Below are 19300 nucleotides of genomic sequence, written 5' to 3'. Positions count from 1 at the left end.
GAAGTTGCAGAATTCTGGGCATTGAAATCCACACATCCTGAAGTTGCTGAGGTTCAGAAACACTGGTCTAAGTCAGGGGTGTCAAACTGCCAGCCTGCAGGCCAGATGCGTCATGAGGAAACTGTGCCCACCCCATTGCCGGCAATGGGGAAAAGGTTCTGATACATCGCGCGACATCACGTGACATCGCGAGTTTGACAAACCTGCCTTGTACTGAATGGGATTCTCAAAATTTGCAGAATGGAAGCCCTTTCAATTAAAAGCTTTAGGTGTTTTCCTCAGCCTGGTACTCCCCAAATTGGTTGGGACTACAACTCCCAGAATTTTGGCTGGTGGTGTAGAGAGTTGTAACCTCAATAATCTGAAAGCTGATTGAAGCTATGCCACAACTACCAAATGAATTGGTAAGACTATAGATGTTGTTGTTTTACATTAAATGTGATGCAATGTTTCTCTGTATTGTCCCAAAACAGCCTATAGTACTAAAAGTCGCAAGTGTCAGTGCAAGTTGTCTAGAAGCTTGTTGCTGTATTCTAAACAACTACCTTGAAAAGGGGAAAAGGAAAAGGGGAAGGGAAGGGAAGGAAAAAGGAAAGGAAAAGAAAAGAAAGGAAAAGAAAGATAAAGGTACTACAGCTAGGAAATGTGTTTAAAGACAATTAGAAAAGCATAAAGACATCAAATAAAAAGGAAGCTTATTACAATAATCATGTTATAGAAAACCATTTTTTGTGGATAAAACACAAATCATACAGCTAAATTAATTAGATAGCAAATAATTCTCTTTTCTAACCTGTGCTGGAATTCAAAAGAATAGTAAGTTATCAAGAGGACTGAGGAACAATGTTAACCAAGGGTTAAGCTATTCAGCCTACCTCAAGTTTCCTGATTTCTGTGTTCTTGTAGGGTATCTATGAGTTGAGAGGGAATCTCCCATGGAGCTAGTTCTGATGTCACAATGACTGCAGCTCTATTCCAGATTACTGTTGTAAAACTTGTGAGCAATGGGGGAAAGCATTCACTCTTTTTCCTAGGAGTTCCTAGGAGAAAGTAGTTAAGTAGGGGTTTACATGTTTGTGAGCTTACTTCGTGTTTTTTCTAATTAGTCAGCAAGATGTTTGACACTGAAATGTTTTGCAGTACTTTGGTAGTTTTCTCAAGTGAATCAACACTTGGATTTTCCTGTTGCCATTTGTTCAAGAAGAATGAAGCTTCACAATAACTGTGAAAAGAGGTTTTGTGGTACTGGAACCGGGTGTTTAGCATTTTCCTTATTATTGAACTAGCTGTACCCAGCCACGCGTTGCTGTGGCTCAGTCTGGTAAAAGCGTGTGTTGCTTTTACGTCCAACAGATGGCGCTGTTTTTCAAAAAAAGCATGTTTTTACCTGTCACAGGTGTGACATCTATATAATATAGGTATATAAAAACACGTGCGTATTCGAATGCAACATTATGTCAAAATTTCAAAACAATCGGTGAAGAACTTTTGGAGATTTAAGATTTTGAACAAACGAACATTTACATTTTTATTTATATAATATATAGATATAGATTGTTTTACTTAAAAGTTGCAGGTGGTTCTGTATATTCCACGAATCTAACAATTTATTGGAGAAACCAGGCCAAAAAACAATTTTCTAGCTTTCTTGGAAAAGTACCTCCCTTCAAAGAGGATGGTGGGGCAGTTGGTGATTTCAGAGGCTGAAGGTGAAGATTCTTGCAGCCTGGATATTTGGTTCCACATACCAACAAATAACGGAGGACTGCACTGCAATTCTTGTGAGAAGAATCTGCATTTTTCAAAAGAAAATCAAGGTTGTACCAGAGAAAGGTTTGCTGATGTCATTATCTATGACCATTTGTTTCCAGAAAGAGAAAGTTTTATTTTGATTCATAAGGATGCAGATGATAGTCCTGACATCATGATGAACAGCTTGAAACAAAAGCACCACCTTTGTTTGATTTGGCACGGGAACCAAAAAACTGTCCAAATCAGAGTGAGAGCAATTCAGTGCTCCTTGAATATATATCTCTGTGTTTTTTTACTGTTAGGATAATTGTAGCCTATGCCTTATTCTACTGTTCTTCAGAGCAGATTATGATAAAACATGAACAGAGAGCCCAAATGGTGAAATCAGAACTCCAGAAAGATGTTCATTCTCTTGAATTGCGAAAGTTAAACAAGGATGAATTTGATCTGGCAGAAGACACTTATTGGTTTGCTTAGAAAGCTACAAGCCAAGAGAGGTAGTCTGGATTTTAATTTGCAGGCATATCTTCCACAAAACTGTATTGACCTCTGATTGCTAAAGCATGGGATTTGCCCTATTTGCAATTATACCATTATCCAAAGCGAAGAGAGGCTACTTTTTCCTTTTGTAAGACATACATAGGGATACAAATACAGATTTATGTGTACACATGATTATTCTCTGCACTAAATGCACTTATCTATGGAGGAAAGTGATATTAAAACCCTTGATGTATGACCTGCAATTCTCAAAGATGTTTAATTTTTGCTTTACTTTATTTAAATACATTAGTGATAGGCTTTTACATATTACAATTAGAATTAGAATTCTTTATTGGCCAAGTGTGATTGGACACACAAAGAATTTGTCTGCAATGAATAAGCTCTCAGCATACATACAAGCAACAAGTGATAAATCATGATCATAATCATAAAATATATGCATCATAAATCATAAGATACAACACTCAGTACTGTAAATAAAGGTACTAAATAAGCAATCAACATAAATCATACTAGGATACTAAATAAGTTAATATAAATTTTAAGATACAAGCAATAAAGTTATAGTTACTATGTTTCCCCGAAAATAAGACCTACCCAGAAAATAAGCCTGAGCTTGATTTTTGGAAGTGGGACTAATATAAGCCATACTCCCAAAATAAGCCCCCCAAATAAGCTGGCATGGCCAGCCCAAGCGGCAGTGAGCGCATGGGGGCGGAATGTGTCTAGCAGCAACTGCAGCCCGCCGACCCCTTGAAGCAGCGTAGGTAAGTCCAGCATGGAGGCGGGGGGGGGGGAAGACAGGGGATCTGGATGCTCCACACACTGTTTGGAGAAATGACAGAGACTGGAAGCTTTGTCCGTTTGAAAATGGGGCGGTTGAAAATGGAGGGATTCACTCTGTTTCCAACTGCCCCATTTTTAAGCAGATGAAGCTTGCATTCTCTGTCAACAGCAACAGCAGAATCCCCCCCCCGTATGGAGCGCTCTGACACCGCTGCTTCCCCCTTGGTCTGGACTCCAGTCTTGGCACTTAGTGTTACCAGTAAATGCCGGTAGCATGCAGCTGGTGCCAGCAAGGTTGTCCTGGGGGGATTCTGTTGTTGCTGCAGCTGCTGGGTCATGCCTGGGCTACGCCCTACCACTGCCTCCCAAACTCCACCTTTACCGCTGGCTTGGCTTGCACAGGATTTTAATGTGTGTTGGCTGGCTTGGGAGGCAGCGGTGGGGGGGGAACCAGGCGCGGAAACAGCAACAGCAACAGAATCCCCCCGGGATAGCCAAAAGGCCGAAAGCAGCCAGGGGCACCCCCACGCCCACCTCACACAGCTGGCATGAGAACTACAGCACCCGCCAGGGCCTGAAGAGCATGGGGCTGTCCCTGCCCCTAGCGCCCGCTGCACTACCACCCACATGCCCTCGCTTCCCCTAAGGCAGGGGAAAACACTTGGCCTTCTGCAGCTGATCGCAAACACTTCAGCACCCTGGGAAGAAATTTCTATGGACTTTATTGTAGAATTGCCAGAAACTGTGGGACACACCGTTATTTGGGTGGTGACCAACCTATTTTCAAAGCAGGTCCATTTCACTCCTTGTCAAAAAATCCCAAAAGCAAAGACTCTAGCAAAGTTGTTCCTCCACCATGTCTACCACCTACATGGGGCCCCACATCACATAATTTCAGACAGTGGGGTCCAATTTACTTCTAGGTTCTGGAGAGCATTTTTGGACCTCCTGGGAACAGACCAGGGCCTGAGTTCTAGTCACCATCCTCAAACGAATAGTGGGACAGAATGAACTAACTAAGCCAATAATACAGGATGTTCAGCAATAATTAAAATCTAGCACTGGTTAAAGAAATTGGGCTTTTGAATTTTACTGCCCATTACATCCCTTAAAGCAGATCCCTACAATATGAAAAATTCAAAAGGTAATTCTTCTGAATTCTATTTGAGACAGGCAATCATGGATAGGGGCTACACATATTGGGAAAGGAACCTAGTTTTTCAGAGGGCAGAGGACCAGATTTGTCAGACTAGAGATAAATTCTGGTTGATACACTGACAATACACAGTAGACAAAGATTCTAACCCCAAAACTATAGAAAACTCTCGCATCATATTTCTAATCTTGGAAAAGTGGCATCATTTCTAAAATATAACATAGGGCATGGTTTATTTGGAGATGAAATCTTTTTTTTTCTTTTCTGGTTCTCAATCATAAGAACATACTAATGGAAAGTGTCAGCCTATGGGAGTTTCTCTTCCATTTCTATTGTACTAAAGCCATTACCTTCTGCTACAATCATGTCAGATGGGTAGTTGGAAAGGTTTTCAAGAGCAACTTCACCTTAGTCTCCACAATGAGTTTAACTACATTGCTGTATTTATTATTTGATAATTCTAGAAGTGAAGCACACATTTTTATATGGATTGTTAAAATGTTATCTTTCCCCAAACTAGTATTAGTAACCACATTGGTTAGCAAACCCAATGGGAATTGAAGATCAACTCATCTGAAAGGCCCACAATGGACAAGGCTAAGTTAAAACATGGAGCCTGAAAGGACTTAAGAATGCATGTTAAAACGTAATATTTTTAGGTCTGAAATGACTTAGTGCTAAGATTTTTCTTTCCATTGGAATGTATGTATTTATTTATTAAATTTCTACATCACTAATCTCACCTAGGTGTCTCTGAGCAGTTTACAACAATTTGTTATTCTCCCCCTCTCCTACCTCACAAAAACACTTAGCAGTTAATTAAATGCTATGGAATTATTCTTCTTATTATTATTCTGAAAAGGAAAAGTGAGTTAAAAGAGACGTTCTCTCTAATAACGTATCATTTCTGTCTTGAAGGGAAAACTAAGAAATCTATGTAGGTGAGATTTTTCCCCCTAATTATTACAATATGAATGCATATTAATTTGAAATAAATAATGTGTATCAAGTGATTGTCCTGATATAAAATATCAGAGGTATATCAAAAATTTGCAAGATAAATTGAATTGCACATCTTCATGTCTGCATCTGCATATCCTGAGCTGCAAATAGATTTTGTTTAGAGAGAATTTGAACATTTCTCCTTAGGAAGGAAAAATATTGAACCCTGTAAGGAACCCAAAGACTTGTGCTTAGAAAAATGCTTTGCCAACTTCTGCCTGGTGTGAAATTAACATCTTGCTTTTGCTAGAAATGGAAATTGTGAAACTTATTGTATACAAGGTCCTGTTACAAAGTTCAAGAGAAAAAAAATGTTGCTGTGCATTCTTCCACAAATTTTTAATTTCCCTCATTTATGTTTTGAGCCTCTGCCTTTTTGAACCTGAACATTGTTGTTCCTTTCTATCTTGAAAAATGTCAGCTATCAGTTTTCTGAATTAGCAAACTGATGTCTCAGTGAGTTTCATGGCAGTTCCTGGATTTGAACAAAGTCTACCAAGCCAACTCTAAACTTCTTTTTGTAAAAAAAGAAAAAGAAAAAAAGCCTCTCAATTTCTGTTCAGTAAAAACAGTGTGTTTATGAAAACAAGAAAAGCAAGCAGTTGGCAGAGATCTCTGCTGCTATGTATGAAGTATGTGTATAGAAATAAGCATTGTCTTTTCAGACATGAATAATTATGTAAAAGAGATATTCAATTTCTAACTAAAGAATCATTCCTGTATTTTTATTTTATATATACATACAAACACACATACACACACATGGACAACTTTTTGCAAAGAGGTGCTTCAGACGATATGGGAACACATGAAGCACCTTTTTTCAGAAAATAGTTAAAGCAGCCACATCTTTTTCCAGCCTCAATGCTGCTTCCGAAGAGCATCCAGCTGTTTTAGATTGTGTTATTTGGTTCTTTCTAGCCAAGCAAAAGGGCTGTGCATACCTATGTTTCCAAAGACAGTAGGGAGTGGTTTCCAAGCAGCCACTGAGAATGAAAAAAAAAATGCAGCCACTTTAAATATTTTAAGAAGAGGTATTTGTACACACCTCTGGACATTCCAAAACACTTCTCTGCAAGGAATTGCATAGCCCTAATATTTTTTGATCTGATCAGGTGTATATATTGCCAATTTAATATTTACGGAATTAGAGGTGAGAGGTTGGGAGTGATTTCTTCATCTGCTCAAACCCTCCCCTCCAAAAAAAACCCCACCTAAATGTCTATGAGTTTTTGTGGAAACTGATCAAAGAGAGAAGCAACCTGGAATTAAGGAGAAACTTCCTAACAGTGAGGACAATTAACCAGTGGAACAGCTTGCCTTCAGAAATCGTGGGTGCTCCATCACTGAAAGTTTTTAAGAAGAGACTGGACAGTCACTTGTCTGAGATGGAATAGGTTCTCCTGCTTGAACAGGGGGCTGGACTAGAAGACCTCCAAGGTCCCTTCCAGCTCCTATTCTAATTCTGTTCTGTTCTGTTCTGTTTTGTTCTGTTCTGTTCTGTTCTATTCTACAATATTGATATATATGTTAGCATATCTATATGTGCTGCTGAACTGAAAGTTAACAAAGTAAGAGTACTTAGATGTTCTTGTTTGATCTTAAAAAGCTAAGCAATTTTAAGGGTACTTTATTGAACTTTAAATTTCAGTATTATGCATTCTCACAGCATATTCACATTAAATGACAAGACATTCAGTACAAAGTATCCCAGATACTGTATACCTTGTGATTTGTGTAACTTAGGTTTATATCAAAATGTTTGTTTTTAAATAGTGTAATTTTAGATAAGATAAAGCACAAGAGTCCTGCTTGACAAAGTGTTAATGATGTCACAATTTCATTACTTAACAATAAATGACTTCATTGGAAAGAGAGAGAAAAAATCTGTCAAATCTTCATCTAAGCAACATACTTGCAGACAGACCCTTCAACTTGTTTCTCCAGAATTTTTGAGATGGGTTTTTGGTATCTCACTGGAAATACTCAGTTCTGATGTGCTGATGATTTTTATTGTCTTTTAGTTATTGGCTCTGGGACTGCTTAGCAGATGTCAGCATGAACTTACTTGGGACTGGGACTGAAAGAAGAAGGATAAAATCATTATGCTTTCTATACCTTGGCATCTGTCTTGGGCTCCACCTGCAGAGTTCAAAAGCTGACAGCTTTTGGATTGCCAATATTAACATATCATTTCAAGTTGGGAATCGGACTGTATGGGAGATTGCAGAAAACGGAGTGTTCGCCAAAGCCTCACCCTTGAAGAAGGTGTCCGGCATCGTGATAGCTGCAGAGGACCCCCATCAAAATGCTTGTAGTTCTGTAACAAATTTTAAGTCAGGAAATGCAGGATGTTGGATAGCACTCATCATAAGAGGGCAGTGTTCATTTACAAAAAAAATCAGTGTGGCTGCAGAAAAAGGAGCAGTTGGTGTGATCATCTATAATTATCCTGGTACAGGTAACAATGTATTTCCAATGCTTAACTTTGGGAAGGAAGGCCCTGTGGCTGTTATGATTGGCAACCTGAAAGGCATGGACCTTCTGCATCTAATTCAGAATGGCATCAAAGTGATGGCAACCATTGATGTTGGAAAGCACTGTAACCCATGGTTAGCCCGTTATATGGGCACCATTTTTATTCTTTCTTCTATAGCTGTGGCATATTGCACCTTTTACTGTGCTGGAAAGCTACGAAGAGCAAGGAATTTGATACAGAGGTGTCAACAGGAGCTTGATATTACTAAAGCTATCAATCATCTTGAGCTTCGTACATTAAAAGAGGATGGCAAAGAAGTTGGATCAAATGGAGACAACTGTGCAGTGTGTTTAGAAATGTACAAGCCTAAAGATGTAGCCCGTATTTTGCGTTGTGGGCATCTTTTCCACAAAATCTGTGTTGATCCTTGGCTTTTAAAGCACCAAACATGTCCTGTGTGTAAGTGGAACATGCTTGGAAATGTGGAAAGGATTACAGCTACAGGAGAACCATTCGGTATTCAGCCATCAAATGAAGCATCTTCTGCTATCAATTCTCCTAATGAAGCCATCTGTCAAGAAGTACCTGCAGGAATTCATAAAGGCTCAAAAGCTCAATCTGGGGACAAATGATTATTTCAATCTTGATTATCTTGATAAAGATTGAGCTTCAGGTGTGTGAAATAAAACATTACCTTTGATTCTGTTTAGCTTGTTTGCTTTATGACAATATCTTTTCTCGACAAACTTGGGAAGCTTCTTTTGAATTGTGTTCTAAAAACATCCAATGTGATTTTGGAAATTGGAGTTTGATATCTTAAGTGTTGGATTTGAAGAACTCCAGCTACAGTTGTTAAATTCCTAACAATTTAGAATGGTTTTTATATTGTTTTAGGATGTTAATTTACAAGTAGTCCTTGACTTACAACCACAATTGTAAGCAATGACTTTTTTTTTTGCTACAGTTGTTAATCGGATTACTGCAGTTGTTAAGTGAAACATGCAATCTTTAAACGAATGTGGCATTGACTTTGCTTGCCAGAAGCCAGCTGGGAAGGTTAATGTGATCACATGACCCTGGGACAGTGCAACTCTCATCAATATATGCCAGTTTTGATCATGTGACTGTGAGGATGCTGCAATAGTTGTAAGTGTGAAAACTGGTCATAAGTCACATTTTAATGCCATTGTAACTTTGAACAGTCACTAAACGAATGGTTGTAAGTTGAGGACTACCTTGGTCATTTTTGAATGCTTTGGAATTCCACCTAAAACAGAGGTGAAAAAGAGAAAAATTAACTTATTGTTTTCTCTAATTTTATTTCATAATGTATTTTGCAAATTTAAAAAATGTATTTGAATATATCACTTTTTATTTTTTAATAACATTTAGTTACTACATTCAAGAAAATGTATAGCCCATTGGTTGCCTTTGTTCTGATGTACATGTAGGCCCAAGAGGCTTAGATTCAGTAGCAATTTTAAAAGTTAGATCTCCATATGCATTGTTTAAGAATAGAAACCATGTACTTTATGGTGGTGGCTGTTCCATCTCCTACCACAAATATCCAATTTCCATATTATTGTTATAAAACAAGCATGTTCTAATGAGTCACTGGTCTCTTACACATACAAAAAAACTCCAAAGAGCAATGGCCAACGTGACATAGTTCTCTTATATAGGAAACCGCCCAAAGACAATCTGAGCACAAGTGCACATCTACTGATCCTATTAGAAGTGAGAATTGCAATGGAGATAGAAACAAAACAACACCAAGGAGACAGCTATATCATCTGAAAGTGAAGAAGACACCTTAGCTCCCTCTTTTGAAAATGCAGAATTTTTACAGTACTTTGATATTCAAGGGTACCAAATTGCCGTTGTTCAAATAAGCTGACCCTGTGTCCTTTGGGGGGGGAAAGAACGTTGATACCAGTGCAGATAATCATCATCCTTGAGCAAATAGTTCAGAAATCTCAACCATGAGAATGATATTTATTAGGCATAGTTGCTTCTGGAATGTTGTTTTCAACCTTCATTAAAAGATAATTATCAGCTCTGAGCTCAGAATCTACATGGCATTTTGCTTATATACTTGTTATATTTCATAGCTTCTTCGTCTGCCACTCTAGTGGAATAGAATTTTTTTAGGGATACATTTGAATAGTACTGGACATAAGACATTGAATCATTAATTGAGCTACTGACCACTTTTGTGGCAAAACAAGGAGAGCCTATAGAATGGTGGAGAGACAATCCCCCTTAATAGAGTTACTCAAATTAGAACATATATGTGATTGGATGAAATAGCCAGGCATTTCATTGGACATAACATACTCCATGCCTTATGAAGTCAGTGAGACCAGTGTGATTATGACATAATGGGACAAGACTTCAAAGATAGTAAGGATTTGAAAGAAAGGCAGTTAGTCCATAGTGGCTTTCAGGGAATTACTTTCTTTAGCTTTTGTAGAGCTCTGCTTATTCCCAGTGTCTTTTCCGAAGTTATTCAGCATTTCTTGGTTTCTTAACTGTTCTGTGGCTAAACTGACATTTTTTGTAATGGAATAGTTGCCTGTTTTGATGCCATATATTGAAGCCAATGTTTTCTTTTCCCTGACAAGATACTGTATATGTGGGTTAAGGGTTTTTAACTTAGTTCTCCAAATCCCCTACAATGGACATAGAGTTTGCAGACCCAAATTTGGTCAAATGCAGCAAACTTGCTACATACTATGCTTTTCAGAATATAGTCTAAGATTCTATATTATATTCTACTAGGTAACCATGTAGCATTTTTTTCCATTTTGTCTTTTGCCTTATGTAATGAATTAGCTGCCCATAGCTTTTCAGATAGAATCAAGATGGTTGGGCGTCTTCTGTCAGCATTGAAATTTTTCCCCATTCCTCTTCTGCTATGGCACCATATATTTCTTCTACTCATTGCTATTTTTATTTGGATTAATGTCAAGGGCGGTCCTACCCAACTGAGGATCACACTGTGAGTGAGGAGGATGTTATGATACAATTAATGAATTTTGGGTGCATAGTTTTTTGTGAATAAATTGTGACTTTTCAGAGTCTTTGATTAATTACGTACGCATCCTATGAAGCCACATAGAGGGTCTCAAAGCAGATTCAAAGAGCTTCATGTATGCTTCTAAGCTTCTAAGCTGTGCTTCAAAAGTGCTACTAAATGTTCAAGCCTCATCCTTGAAATTTATGCAAGAGTTGTAAGGGAGAGTGTACATTTTAGAGAGGACCTGGGGTCAACTTTCTGACAAATGAAACTTTCTCCAGGTTAGGCAAAGGATTATTACCATCTTCTGTTCCCGGAGGTGAGTAACTAAAAGTATCAGATCTAGTTTAAGATAGAATTATTTGTGCTGTTGCTTATTACTAAAAACATCAGATTCAGCAGCCTAAGCATGTAATCCTTATTCTTTAATTATGTTTATAGGGAGCATCTTTAGAAAACGCTGGCCTTTGTTTTCCACCAATGTCTTGAAGAAAAATCATGTTTACCAACAGGGTATTCTAGAAGGAGTACTGAAGTACCTTTCAAGAAAATAAATTTGAATGCATGGAATGGCCTGCTTAGATATCTTCCAACAATACATAAATTTATATTTAGGCTCAGTCATAGAAAAATCATTCAGGGATGTAAATTCAGATATATTTTGGTTCAGACATGTAATTTCTTTAGAAAAATGTTGAAGTGCATGAGAAAAATAATTTGGATCAACTGCAAGTTGTAATTGCATAGTTATCTGAAACATGATGATTAAAAACTACTCAGCATAAGTAAAACTCAATAGCTGTTGAATGACAAGATTTTTCTTGTTTTAGTGCTCTGGAAATAGTTTGTCACTGCCTGCTTCCAGAATGTTTTTAGCTGACATGAATGTCCAGATGGTTCCTTATCCAAGCACTAAAATTGCTCTATAGCACAATAGTCTTCAAAAATCTATTTGCCTCTTCTCCCACCTACCTTTCTTCTAATGTGTTTTTTCTTTTGTTCAAAAGGTTTTCCTCAAGAGTGACCGAGTTGCTAGGATGGTCCACAGTGGCGGATGCTCAGCAAATGATTTCAGAGATGTTTTTAAGAAGAACATAGAAAAAAGAGTCCGGAGCTTGCCTGAGATAGATGGATTAAGTAAAGAGACTGTGCTAAGTTCTTGGATAGCCAAATATGATGCTATTTACAGGGGAGAAGAGGATCTGTACAAACAGTCCAACAGGATGGCTTTAAGTGCTGTATCTGAACTCATCTTAAGCAAAGAACAACTATATGAGATGTTCCAGCAGATTCTAGGCGTAAAGAAATTGGAGCATCAATTAATCTATAATGCCTGTCAAGTAAGTAATTCATCTCAGTTCACCTGTATTCATGGAATGTTCCATTCATTTCCTCTTATTAGATGTCCAGTTCACAAGATCTTTTTCTCCACCTGTTATATACGTCAGGAAGATGTTTACTTTTCTTGTAGAATTTGCATTGGGAAAGCTTTGGACTGCAGAACTGAAAAATAATAAATACTCAAGGGCAATGAAGTTTACCCTTCCTTGAATGCCAGTCATTTTTGTTGTAATGATTAGTCCCCTATTCCCTGTTTGCCCATATGCTGGGCTTTTGCAGGAGGTACAAGCAGCTGTAATTTCCTGCCCAATTCTAGTTGTGCAGATTTTCTTTTCTTTTCTTCACAAAGGGCAAAGAAAGCTGAATATTTCCTCCATATAGAAACCTAGTACAAAAGAAAGACTCAATTTTTCCCCCTTTTTCCCTATCATCTTTTCCCCCTGTGGTTTCTCTCCTGTCATTATGGCTTGGACTAGAAGTACACATGCATAAAAGAAACTATAGAATTCAATACAGTAGCGCTGTGAGTAGCTGCAGCTCATTATAAATATGTCTGTTTACTGCTCTTGAAATTCTCATTCTTCAGCAATGGCCATTAATTGTGGATCAGTCATATTGGATGACTTCATACTTATTGGTAGGTGATATTATTGTGCTTCTTGCATTGTTCAGTCTTCTAACATCATTTCATAGCAACGTTTTTTCATTCTGTTTCTTGAGTGTGCTCATATAAATGCATCTATCACTTAAGGTAATCACTTTGTGCATTTGAAGGAGAGCTTTCTGGCTCAGTTTATTTACTCATTCATCCATCCATCCCCAAGGGCTGCAAATTGTTGGCAGGTAGGAGGAATGTGTGTGTGTGGTTTATTCCATTGTGTTTATTATTGGAGAATATTATGTAAACATAAGAAAACAGTGAGAATTGATATTATATGATGAATAGTGTGTATTTTCTCTTTTGGCTTGAATAATATTGTCCTTGAAAATTGCAAATGAGAGTTTCTGCTTCAAGGCTATCATTTAAACAAAACCTTAAAGTTAATCAAGAACAGATCTGCCATATATTCAGGGACAACCTAGTTTCCCCATTATCTGAGGTTTTGTGTGTGTGTAGAATTGTAACACAGCATTCATTCCTGGTAAATGTTTTATAGCAAATAAATCTGTAGTAATTTATCCATTACTGCTGGCGAGGTACTGATAATACCTTCTTGACACATAGTTGGCCTAGCTACCTCATGTATTTCTCTCATACACCCTTCATTGAACATGAATGCAAATATTTTATAAACATCCACACCCTTAAAAATGTCTAGGATCCTACTGTTTCAAAATGCCCCAAATAATCACTGGCCCTTGCTCAGCTGTCTTATAGTTACATTGTAATATTGATATTTCAGTAATATAATAAAGAAAACAATCAGCTATTTGCATCGGTCTTAATTGTTAAATGTCAGTTACAGGACATTCATTTATAAAAGAATCGCTGGTAGATAACAACACACTTGGGTATCTGTTAGAAAGTTGGCAATTATAAGAAGACAAAGAGGAATATTTAAAGCTGCACCACTCCAATTGCCTATACAAGTAGTCCTTGACTTACAACCATTCATTTAGGGACCATTCAATGTTGAAAAAAATGACTTTTGACCAGTTTTCACACTTTTGACCATTGCAGCATCCCCATAGTCATGTGATCAGAATTCAGGTGCTTGGCAACTGACATGTATTTATGACAGTTGAACTGTCCCAGGGTATGTGATCACCATTTGTAACTTTTCCAGCTGGCTTCTGACAAGTCAATGGGAGAAGCCAGATTTGCTTAATAATTACATGATTTGCTTAACAACTGCAGTGATTCACTTAACAACTATGGCAAAAAGTTCATAAAATGAAGGCACAACTCATTAACAAACTGTCTTGCTTAGCAACAGAAATTTTGAGGTCAGTTGTGGTGATAAATTGAGGACCATCTGTAGTGCAAAATGCTAGACTTTTTTGCCTAAACAGATTATCCCCATTATGAAAATAAGCCAGATGCAAAGAAAATAAATATAAGCTGATGACTCTAGGATTCTAATCATTTGGGGAAATGATGCTACAATTATTTTACCTTAAAACATTTGGTTGAAAGCAGTCCAGGTTCAACAGTCCCCAAACTATATAAGACTCATTTCTGCAAAAGAGTAGTGTACTTACTTATCTGCCTCCTACCTGACTTTACTTCAACTGTATAAATCTGTTGTGTTCCTCCAAGACAATCTGCTTCATATGTGCTTGGCTAGCTAAAACCAAATATTGACTTATCATTTGCACATGCACAATATGAAATTTGCCAAGTGTCAAAAGGAATGAAGTTGCATGCTGCTTCTGTCTGTAATTGAGTATCATGCAATTCCATCTTCTGCTTTCTGAAATAACTGCTTTGCTCTTTTTGAGTAATAGCTTTTTCACAAAAAGTGTGAACATAACTCCTGTGCTTACTGTTAAGTGCATATAGTCTGAATAAAGGAGAATTTTTTTAAAAAAATTCTGAAAATGTGAGTTCCTAATGTAGCAGTATTAGGATAAATTCTCTTCAAATCACAATTTATTAATGCTTCCTAGGAGGTTGTTAAAGAAAAGGTCAATTTTTAATAAGAATGCTAGGGTTTTTTAGAATTTCATTTCTTCTTTTTTTAAAAAAACCTCTTTTTACAACCTACCCACATGTTTTTTAGTGCAGTTATTTAGCTTGAATCTGAAGTCAGCTTTTTTACATTATGCCCATATTCTGATCAAGCAGAACTTGCAATTTTGGAATAAAATGTTTTATATTGATGACACCTACATATTGTTATGGGAATATCTCATGACAAAAACTCTACAATTCCCAAAGATAAATTGTAGAATAGGCTTTCATGAAAGGAATTAGACTGTCTGGTTCCATTTTTGTTTGGTGAAAATTTAATTTTCTTTTTCTACATGTTGAAGACTCATAGGGAGAAAAAGCCTTAGTCTGCAAAGCCATTTATTTCTGACAAAATAAAGCACCTAAGTTATAGGAATGGCTGTTCTTGGATATTTCACAAACTGGTGTGGCATTAGAACATCCTGGTGTGATTCATAATAGATTCACGCAAATGCTTATAATCATTGGTTACTGAGGGATGTTCCATAATTTTCATTGTTAGAACCATACCTATTATTTGTTCATTTATATATATGCATGGCTTTTCAAAGCAGAATATTTACAAATAAACATGCAAACCTTGTTTTCAAGAGAGGAATATTAGTTCAATTTGACAATTATGAACATTATTAGGGGTTGTATGTATGTATATATGTATGTATGGGAATATTTGAAAAACAGGTTTCAAATGAGGATCCCTCAGAGGTGGCATTAGGTGTCTTTAAACCATGCCTTTTTTTCTCTATCCTGATGTTTCTGAACCTTGACAACTTTAAGATGTCTGAATTTCAACTCACAGAATGCTCCAGCCAGCATTTTGGCTGGGGAATTTTGGGAATTAAAGTCCACACATTTTTAAATTTGGCAAAGTTGGAAACACTGCTCTGGTCCTTAGAGTTCTCTGTGGTCAGACCATTGAAAATTGACAGTGCTATACTATTTCCCACTTTTTTAAAAAAAGCAATAATGAAAATAAATTAAAATCTAGTGGCCTTGTGCCTCCAAGGATCATCACTGTGTCACCTCACCCTATTACTTTGAAACCCCTGGAGTGTGAAAAACAAATTATCACTATTCGCATAGGTTTTCCTCTTACTCCTAACCTGTCTTTAATAAAGATTACACTTTAAACAATTGAAGGAAATACTCAATTAAAATTGTCTATTTAGGGTTTTTTCAGAAGACATCTCCTATTTTTGATTAAAAAATTGTATAAATCATAGATCCTGGATTGGGTTATTGGGCAAATACTGAGTATTCCCAGACATTTTTTAATTTTAAATTGACACTGACTGAGAAATACAGAACATTTATATCAGGTTCAAGAAATTATTATATGATTGCTTCAAGAAGCCACTGCAAGAAAGCTGGATGAAATTAGAATTAAGTAAAATCATCCTGCCTTATATGCTATCCTTACCTTACCAGTGGAGTAGACATACATATTCCAAATTTGATTTTTTTAAAATATATAAAAAGCCAAAGTTTATTTAACAGACACACTTCCTAATTATAGGAGATGTGTGGCATTGTCATAAAAATGTAACATCTTCACACTCTGGGCCCAATTGACCATGTAGTTAGTGATCAAGGTAACAGATTGGAGCAGGGGTCCTCAAACTTGGCCCTTTTATGACTTGTGGACTTCAACTCCCAGAATTCCTCAGCCAGGCATGTTTGAAGACCCCTAGATTGGAGAGATTCTTCTGAAGAGTTAGTGATCAAGGTAACAGATTCCTTAAAGTGGCAGAAAAATGCAATTTATTCAACTGGCATCCCAGTGTTTCATTTTTAACCAGTAGTAACCATATAAACCATTTGAATCTTGTGGGATCTAATACCTTGGCTCAGGAAGAAAAGCAGAGTATTAACACCATCACAACCAACATTATTTCCAGCTATGTTAGAAAGATGTTGAAAATCAAAGAGAAGCATGAAAGGCAGGCTGGAGAGTATTGTTTGGCATCTAGAATCTTGCTTTAAAAAATAAGTAGATGAATGCATTCAGGAGAAATAAAAGCTCAGCCCACTTTATCTGCAATCAGGCCTGTGAGATTTTTTTTTTGTTCCACCACAGTATATGAATTACCAGCTCCTCTTTTTAAAAACAATTAACACACATATTTTAAAGAATGATTTCCATTCTAGTTTCATTTGCTTTAATTTAGAAAGGTAAAGATACACATGTGTATCAATGACAACATTTCTAAGTAAGAAAATGGTTCTGCCTTCCTAATCGCTAGCTGTCCATCCTGGTCAAAGGAAGAAACATTTGCTTGAAATCATTATTGGATGAAACTGAATTCTGAGTTGGCAGAAGCAAACTCTATTTTTTTCTCTCTTTCATGCTCTTTTTATCTTATGCCTAGGAGAGACATAGCAAGCAGGCTCTAAGAATCTGATTTCCTTGACTCCTTAACCTTTTCTTTTCATGGTTTCTGATCAATAAATAAGCAGGAGCAAAATGTTTTTGTTTGAATCCGGGGACAATTCCATAAGAACATTGATCTCAAAGTAATTATTCCATTCAATATTCAACACAATGGGTTCTTTTATTTACCCTTTAAAGATGACTTTCATACAGAAAAGGTATACATTGTCTTATATTCATTTTTGTTTCCTATGCCAGTTCTATTTTTAAATAATATTTTCCTTACTTAGAACATTGTGAATACTTTCTTTTAGAGCCAGAAGATGCAAACATATCCTTTATTAAATCAAACATGAACTTCCTAATCCAACAGATCCCCATGTGAAAGCTTTGTTAAGGTCAATGTGTGCAAACATTAAAATTGCAGATTGCAAAATTAAAACTGCAGATTGTTGCAACTACCTCTGTTGAGAACAATTGGACACAATAGAGCTTCCATATGGAGAAGCCTGCTCTCACTGTGCTATTGAAAACCAGCATAGCAAGGCACTTGTCAGTCACCAATGATAAGCAGCTTGCTTTAATTTGCCAGTGTTCACAATTTAAGATGCATTGTCACCTTGGTTTTGTATATAACTCAGCTTTCCTTGATTCCTTCATTAGTTTTAAGATGAACTGATAAAAATTGGTGGAGCAAATGCATAGTTTTAGAATTCTTTAGTACATGTTGGTTACTTATTAACTCTCTGCCAAGCAGCAGTTATAAAGGAGCACAGCTTATCGTTTATATTTGTTGGTTTAGGCATAGGTTGGATCTATAAAATATTATATATCTGAGAAACATTTTTGATTGAAGTAATAAAATACTATCTTAATTTCCTATTGCAGATACTTTCACACTCCTTGCAGTAAACTGTGCAAAAAAACCTCTCCTTGAATTCTGTAAACTCTAACGTACAACTTTACATTGTGCTTGCCTTCTTTGTGACTTTAAAAGTAAATTGAAGAATCCATTACAGCTTTAACTTTTATGTTGGAAGAAAAAGAGGGTTTCTGCATAATGAAGTATACTACAGAAGAAACTAATTTGCTGATTCTCATTTTGAGTAGGGATTATTCACCTTGTTTTCCATTATTTTGGATTTTAGGAGATTAAACTGTATTAGTTTCATTGCTATGGTTGGTTTAATTAAATTTGTACAGCCAGGCACCCTACCAGTGGCAAGAGTGCAATAGACCAGGCTAATGTAATGTTTGTCACAATTGTACTTTGGGGGGCTGTTCACCTACTTACACGCTTCAGTTGTGGAAATAGATGTAAACAATCTATGGCCAATGTGTGAAGATAAAAGAGCTGCTTCAGAATATTAACATTCCTCAGTGGGATTCTTAGGAAATAAATGTTGGGTTGCTTTTTTTGCTGTGCTTCCCTCTCAGGATTGGTTGGTTTGAAATGTAATGCTAAACCATTGAGCACAGCTTCTCCAGATTCTTCCCTCCTTCCTACCCAGGATACCTGCATAAAACATAGAAATTTTGTTTTCATTTTTAGTTAATCATAATTTACCATGTCATTCTTAATTCAAAGAATCCTTACAACCTCAAAATACAGTTGATAAAGTTGCCTCATTTTAATGAATTATGGTTACAATTGTACAGCTGCTAATCTGGGTTTTTAGAAGTTTTTGATCTCTTTATAATGTACCAGAGAGAATCATGTAAACCTGTGAATATGCTGAATCTCATTACACTGAATTTTACTTTGTAAAACTATGATCTGTTTTACATGACATTTCATTCTGTAACAATTGTCTGATTGGTTCGTTCCAATTTATGTAAAAGTCTTACCTTTCCATATTATTTTAATAGTAAAATTATCTCACACTGACATCATGCAAAATAGTCTAAAGGACACCACTGAAATTCATGTTAAAAGGAAATTTGGAAGGGCAAGAATGTGTTTAACTTAATCTCATGAAGAGATTGGCTAGACTTCTACTTTAGTAGTTTACAGTGATTTTAATATTCTAGTTCCACATGTAAAATCATCATACAAATCGAAATGAAGAGCAGTCAGAGCAATGATACTAAAATAAGGTCTGATAGTAAAATCCTGACCATTTGTCTGACCAATTTTAATACTTAATAAACAGGTATTTGAGGCAAAGCTTGACCTTTCCTCTAGTTTCCAATCCAATTTCTTAATTCTTTTCATA

At 36.5% G+C, this 19300-nt stretch overlaps 2 protein-coding genes across 5 annotated transcripts in view; both read left to right on the top strand.

Annotated features, from left to right (window-relative positions):
- Positions 1-19300, top strand: part of CADPS2 (calcium dependent secretion activator 2) — a 317808-nt gene that overhangs the window by 92383 nt on the left and 206125 nt on the right. For all 4 annotated transcript variants that reach the window (XM_029285368.1, XM_015822226.1, XM_015822219.1 and 1 more), the window contains exon 3: positions 11706-12038. In XM_029285368.1, the coding sequence (XP_029141201.1) occupies positions 11706-12038 (333 nt within the window). The remainder of the gene's footprint in view (positions 1-11705; positions 12039-19300) is intronic.
- Positions 7259-8311, top strand: LOC114923026 (RING finger protein 148-like). The gene has a single exon (XM_029285387.1). The coding sequence runs from the start codon at positions 7259-7261 to the stop codon at positions 8309-8311; it is 1053 nt and encodes a 350-aa protein (XP_029141220.1).

Source organism: Protobothrops mucrosquamatus, unplaced genomic scaffold (genome assembly GCF_001527695.2).
Source record: "Protobothrops mucrosquamatus isolate PMUCROS unplaced genomic scaffold, P.Mucros_1.0 scaffold_172, whole genome shotgun sequence".
Lineage (NCBI taxonomy): Eukaryota > Metazoa > Chordata > Lepidosauria > Squamata > Viperidae > Protobothrops > Protobothrops mucrosquamatus.
This window is presented reverse-complemented; position numbering and strand designations above follow the sequence as displayed.